This window comes from Macrobrachium nipponense, chromosome 13 (assembly GCF_015104395.2).
Source record: "Macrobrachium nipponense isolate FS-2020 chromosome 13, ASM1510439v2, whole genome shotgun sequence".
Taxonomy (NCBI): Eukaryota; Metazoa; Arthropoda; class Malacostraca; order Decapoda; family Palaemonidae; genus Macrobrachium; species Macrobrachium nipponense.
In genome coordinates, this window is record NC_087206.1 from 4,751,984 (window position 1) to 4,759,625 (window position 7,642).

The following is a 7,642-nucleotide window of genomic DNA, read 5'->3' on the forward strand; positions in this document are numbered from 1 at the left end:
GGCTATTTATTATTATTATTATTATTATTATTATTATTATTATTATTATTATTATTATCATTATTATTATTCTTATTATCATACGGCCGCATCGTTCGAGTTAATTTTGTACTGAGTCTTCTCAATTTTCCCATATAATATTTTTCTATTTTTACATTAATACTAGACAATAATTGGCCAGTGTTCATAATTTTATAGAGATAAATGCTTCAACAGTATATACAGCCGTGTTTATTCTCTATACAACACAGAAGGTAGTGTAAATAATAATAATAAATAACCACGGAATTTACTTTCGCAGGTACGTTGGCCTATGACCCAGAATCCAGCATTACGGGACTCTACACGGGTCCATATTTCGACCCCCTGGCTAAAAGGAACCTCAGTGCTCATCTGGGGGAGAGGGCCACCCTCCCATGCACCGTCAGACAACTGGGAGATAAATCAGTAAGTTGTCTTATTCACTTTATGAAGGAATTGAATAATATTTTGCTCCATCTGCTTTTTCAACCTCTTACTTAGCTTCAAATCTGCATTTGAAACTTAAGAAGTTCAAGTAATGCATTGTGTTACTACCCTAATACTGTTCTTGTATTTTAACGTCTTTTTGTCTATTTAGTAATTTATTCTTTTTTTTTTCATCTAAATTTAATTGAACCTCTTCTTTCTGCATTTCCCTTTACCTTGTTTATCAAATGAGATTTCTTCTCTCTGCATTTCCCTTTACCTCCTCTTACTTCTTCCTAATGAGCACCATAATATTCTTTGGAAGCTTGAGAGCCAAGTCTAAGGCCCCTGTGGTGGGTTTGTTCCATATGAATAGGTTTTATCTTCCTTTCTTCAGTCTTACTACAAAAATCCTCTATCTGTTATTTCCCAGTCCAGTTGTGGGGTTCTCCTTGTTCTACCTTGTATACCTCGTACTTCATCTCCTTTCTTTCTTGGATTTCTCTATCTTGCTGCTCAACTACTCGAATGCCTTCGTTGTAACTGTCTTAAGCGCTGAAACGCTAATAGTGCCTCAGCGTTTGGCTCGACAGGCTGAAATTTCGTAAATCAGTCAAATCGGACCAATGTTCTCGCTTTTACCATTGCTTAATGTAACAGTCAAGGTTATTTGACATTATATACCTTCAGTAATACAAGAAGAAATCCTTCAGTGAGGGATAATATTAAAGAATTCATTCGGCAAAAGATGTCCACCCATGAAAATATCATTAATCTGTGTTTACAACTTGCTCTTCTTTATTATTACGTGGCTAGGAACCAATTGGCCACCTAACAACGGGACCTAAAGCTTATTGTGGGATCCGAACCACATTACAAATCTTTTCTTCTTCTTCGTCTTCTCCTTGAAAACTCTCAGGTCTCCTGGGTGAGGAGATCCATGTTTACAATCTCTTCTTCTTCTTCTTCTTCTTCTTCTTCTCCTCCTTGAAAACTCTCAGGTTTCCTGGGTGAGGAGATCCATATTTACAGTCTCTTCTTCTTCTTCTTCTTGAGAACTCTCAGGTCTCTTGGGTGAGGAGATCCATGTTTACAATCTCTTCTTCTTCTTCTTATTCTTCTTCTCCTTAAAAATTCTCAGGTCTCCTGGGTGAAGAGATCCATGTTTACAATCTCTTCTTGTTCTTCTTCTTCTTTTCCTTGAAAACTCTCAGGTTTCCTGGGTGAGGAGATCCATATTTACAGTCTCTTCTTCTTCTTCTTCTTCTTGAAAACTCTCAGGTCTCTGGGGTGAGGAGATCCATGTTTACAATCTCTTCTTCATCTTCTTCTTCTTCTTCTTTTTCTTCTTCTCCTTGAAAACTCTCTTGTCTCCTGGGTGAGGAGATACATATTTTCAATCTCTTCTTCTTCTTCTTCTTCTTCTTCTTCTTCTTCTTCTTCTTCTTCTTCTGATTCTTCTTGAAAACTCTCAGGTCTCCTGGGTGAGGATGAGAGACGCAGACATCCTGACGGTGGACAGGTACACCTTCGTCGGAGACGAGAGGTTCGAGTCCCACTTCTCCGAGACTAGGGAGACCTGGAGTCTCATCATCAAGTACGTCCAGGAGAGGGATGCTGGACTCTACGAGTGCCAGGTTTCGACTGAGCCCAAGATGAGCCAACTCTTCAATCTCCGAGTCGTTGGTAAGAGTCTTGGCTGGAAGTCTTCCTGTCTGTGGTGTTTCACAAACTATTTGAGGAATTAGGTAAAATGTCTAAATGTGTAAGGTGTTGCAAAGATTTTTTTGAGCGATTGGGTAGAGACGTGCCATCTCAGGTGTTTGATAGTCTATCGGTATCATACATTTTATATGTATATATATATTATATATATATATATATATAATTGAGAGAGGAGAGAGATGAGAGAGAGAGAATGTACACTTGGTAGAAACCTTCTTAGCTTTGTTTATAATCATAATAAAAATAATAGATTAATAATACATCGCATATCAAACTGCTTCGTGATGTTCATTATAAGTCTTTATTTTTATCACTATTATTATTATTTTTTATTTTTTGCAGAAACAGCGACACCTAAAAACCCTAAATAAAATTTCCTCTCAAATTGAGTTTTTTTTTTTCTTATTTTTCCAGTCTTGTTCCATCATATGTCAAGTTTTTTGTTTTTTTATACAAATAGCGAGATAATTTATTTTTTTCAATTCCTCTCCAAAGAAAGTTTTTTATTTTCATCGTCTCACACATAGTTTAAATTTCCTTTCCAAAGAATGGTTTTATTATTATTATTATTATTATTATTATTATTATTATTATTATTATTATTATTATTATTATTATTATTATTATTACCAACCAGATCTCATTTTTCATGGTTTTGGCTTTGTTAAGTTGTGTTTCATATCTTCTTGCATAATGAACAGCTTGAGTTCCAGCGACTTCATACTACTCGAGTGTGTAGTAAAACTAAATGTAAATACTTAGAAGTAAACAAGTTACAAAGTGATTTTGTGGGTTTTTTTTTTCAATCTTCAGAAGAAAACTGAAAGAAGTTTTTGTTTGGTTCATCATGTACCCACAGCAACATTACAACAGAAGTACATTTTAACAACTGTATGAAGTCGCTGGAACTCAAGCTGTTCATTATGCAAGAAGATATGAAACACAACTTTACAAAGCCAAAGCCATGAAAAATAAGATCTGATTTATAAGTGAATATTTGAAGAACAAAGTGTGTCCAATTATTATTATTATTATTATTATTATTATTATTATTATTATTATTATTATTATTATTATTATTATTATTATTATTATTATTATTTCATTCCAGTTCCCAAAGTCGAAATCATCCCGCCAGGGGACAGATACATGAAGGCCGGGAGCAGGGTCCAGATCGATTGCCACATAAAGAATGTGGTCATGTTGCCAGACTACATATTCTGGTACCATGGGGATGTCAGGCTTATGGAGAACAAGGAAACCAATATACTGGTAAGGGTATTAGTTAGTGTTTATTAATGATTAGATTGACATACTGCTTTGTGTATGAGTCGTCTTGAAGATGTTCTAGGTTTAAGACGAAACAGGTCAGGATTAGCTTGTCATATTTTGTTTCGGTTGTTGTATATCTATGTGTATAGAAAACGAGCCAGGATGATTCGAAGTAATTATTAGTAATATATATAGATAGTAATAATTATATATATATATATTATTGATAAGAAGTATAAATATATATATATAAATACATAATCTTAATATATAGATTATTATATATATACATATTATAATATTATTATAATACATATATCTATATTCTATAAATAGTATATATATAATATATATATATATATATATATTATATATATTATCTATAGATATATCTATATATAGATATAGATATAGATATATATATATAATATATATATATATATATATATATATATCATATTGATATAACTAATAATATGTATATATACATATATATATATATATAGCATATATATATTATATAATATATATATATATCATATATATATAGCTATATATATCTAATCTATAGATATATATATATATAGAGATATATATATATAGATATATATTATATTATATATATATATATATCTATATTTATATATATATATCTATATATATATATAATAGATAGATATATATATAGAGTATATATTATATATATATATATATATATAGGATACATGCTATATAATATAGATATATATGACTAGATATTATATAGATAATATAGATATAATAGATATATATCTATATATTCTATATTAATATCTTATATATTATATATAGACTTTGATATATATAGATATATACTATATATGTATATTATATATATGATATATATATATAGTATATAGATGATTATTATAGAGATAATATATATATTATATATCTACTATATAGCAGAGATAGTATATAGATGATACATAAATAGAGATCAGTATATATATATATAATAGATATAAATAATAACTATATAATATATAATATAATAGATATAGTATATATATATATAGATATAGATAGACTATAATATAGGATATTATATATAATAGATATATATAGTATATATAATTCATATTTATATCTAATTATATAATATATATTATATATATAATATTATATATATATATCTTATAGATATACTCTATATATATAGATATATGCGATAGGTATGATATATATGATAATATATATAATATAATATTATTAATATATATATTATACTATTATATAGATTAAAAGCTTCAAAAATTCCTAGTATATTCACGTGACTTCATGATGTAAGGTAGAAATTCTAGCAGAAATTCTGGCTAGAATTTCTGCCTAATTATTTTTCCTGTGGTATTCGCTTTTATAGTATATATAATGTACAGGGTGTCCATAAAGTCCCAGTACCATCACAAGTATTTATTGCTCAGAAACCGTATAACATAAAGTAATGCAGTTTTTTGTAGAATGTTCTAAATTTTCTCAAGTTTACATTCAGAGCACTTCATTCTACAATAAAACTACATTACTCTATGTTATATGGTTTCTAAGCAATAAATACTCGTAATGGTACTGGGACTTTATGGACATCCTGTATATGTTCGTATACTATACATACATACTTACATACATACATACATACTCATCAACTCCCTCCCACCACAGGTGACAGTGAAACGTACAGGACCCGAGGCTATAACATCGACCCTCACGATTCTGGAAGTTCCAGCAGAAGCCACTGGAAACTACACTTGCATGCCCTCGAACCTCCACGCGTCCTCTGTCAATCTCCACGTCCTGAACGGTGAGTAAGAAGGAAATTGAATTTTAAAAAAGTGGGAAAGAAAGCGTATGAGAACGAAGGGAAAAATAAACAGATAATCTCTTGGGATAGTTGCTAAAGTCATGATTTTGAAGATAGGGTGAGGAAAGTGGAGTAATAAACATATATGGGATTAGAGGTAAAATAATGAATGATAATGGGAATAATAATAATAACATTTATAATTATTATTATTATTATTATTATTATTATTATATTAATAATGGGTAACAATAGCAATATAATACATTTAATATTATTATTATTATTATTATTATTATTATTATTAATAATATAACAATGCAATTAAAAATCAAGTACAAAAAATAATAAAACAAGATATAATAATAATAATAATAATAATAATAATAATAATAATAATAATAATAATAATAATAATAATAATAAAGTTAGAGGAGATAGACAAAAAATAAATTCAATTAATTTTCGAAATTTAATTATAATTCTTCTACAATTTCTGGGGCTTAATTAATGATAAATTCCAGAAGTTATACTAGACATAATACGCTTTAGAATTAAGTGTCAAGAATTTGTCCAGAATTTGTCCATAATTTGTTATGTACCCACTGATCAGTATTTTTTTTCTTTATTATTCTTATTCACAGAGAAAAACCCAGAGGCTATGCAGGGCGAACGTAACAATTCATCAAAGCTAAGTGGACCAAGCTGCTATCAACTGCTGTTCATGCTCTTCTTAGTCCTTCTGAAGTTCGAATCCGCCTCTCTGTCGGAGCTGGTGGAGGAAATAGAGCTGAAATTCAAACCACAGGGAAGCAAGTCTTCCCAGAAGGGCGCAAAGCAATCCTCGGTAGTGGGTAATACAGATATCATGTTATCCCCAAAGAGAGCTATGCTAATCTCCTTGGGAATATTTTCACCTGATGCTAACTTTCTCTCCTGTTTTCCGAGACTTTCCCTTTTCCCTTTCTCTTCTGGGAGGGATGCCAAGTCCTATTTGGGGAAATCTTCACTCCCTAAGTACTTTCTCTTGAGGGAAAGCGATGCTCAAATGCTCACCCTCTCAAACGGCAAACCAGATCACGACACTGCTCCCCGCGTAGAAAACGGGAATGGACTATGTGACGATACGTCATCCGCCATGGACGTGAGTGGCTGATCGGCGCCCTCGCTCCACGGAACATCCGCTGATTATCCTTCAAAGGACTTCAGTTGGATCGAAGTCCTCCGGGATCACCTGACCCACATGGTCTTCTTCGGCGAAGAGTTTTGACACTGCGGACGAAGGGAACTCTTCGTCAAAATTCATTCATGTGCATTTTTGTTTTTCTACAAGACGAAACCTTTCACTGGGGGAAAGGTGGCCCCTCTCTGGTCACGAAAGCTTATAAGGAGAAAGCTGACGAAGGGGAAAGCAAGGAGAGAAAGGAAGAGCCAATGCATAAACTAAGAATAAAAGGAGTCCAGTACATGTGATCGATGTTTTCCAAAAAAATATATTATTAAAACTAAATAAAAAAAAATACTAACTATATACTCGTATATGACGAATTCTTGTATATATGTACATTTAAATAGGAGATTATTCCTTGTGTATGCCCATGGATTCAATGATTAAAAATAAAGACACCCTAACTGTATAGTAGGTGTTGTGATTATTGTCCTTGAGAAATCTTACTTTATAAAGCTGTACAAAAACCTGTTTACTTTTATTTCAGAACCAGTATGTCACACAAATTAAATTGCGCCTTATTTTAATGGCTTTAAGAGAGTAAAATAATAATTAATTAACTAATAATTTAATAATAATAAATAATTAATAATCAATTAATAATAATAAATAATAATAATTTTTAATAATAAATAATAATAATAAGAAAAGTGATGGACTCCTAAGGAAGCAGGTTGCACCCGGAACTCCCACACTAAAAAAATTACCCAGTCAAATAGGATGACTGCGATAGACCAAAAAACAAATGAAATAATAACAATAATAATAATAATTATTATTAGTAGTAGTAGCAGTAGTAGTAGTAGTGGTATTATTATTATTATTATCATTGTTATTATTATTATTATTATAATTATTATTATTAGTATTGATCAGTCAAGTAAATATATGCGTGTTGGATTTTTTTCATTCAAGCATCTATATATCTATCATATCTATATATATATATAGATATATATATATATATATATATATATATATATATATATATATATGTAATGTGTAAATCAGGCAGTGACCTTATGTTATTTATTCTGTAGAGTCACCCCTGCACACACACACAAATATATATATATATATATATATATTATATATATATATATATATATATATATATATATATATATATATAT

At 30.2% G+C, this 7,642-nt stretch overlaps 1 protein-coding gene across 1 annotated transcript in view; it reads left to right on the forward strand.

Moving 5' to 3' along the window:
• Positions 1-6,965, forward strand: part of LOC135225602 (uncharacterized) — a 43,255-nt gene extending 36,290 nt beyond the window's left edge. Inside the window, exons 2-6 of the mRNA XM_064264898.1 lie at positions 302-447; positions 1,923-2,133; positions 3,284-3,444; positions 5,143-5,281; positions 5,926-6,965. Coding sequence (XP_064120968.1) covers positions 302-447; positions 1,923-2,133; positions 3,284-3,444; positions 5,143-5,281; positions 5,926-6,437 — 1,169 coding nt within the window. The 3' untranslated portion in view covers positions 6,438-6,965. The remainder of the gene's footprint in view (positions 1-301; positions 448-1,922; positions 2,134-3,283; positions 3,445-5,142; positions 5,282-5,925) is intronic.
• The last annotated feature ends 677 nt before the right edge of the window (positions 6,966-7,642 follow it).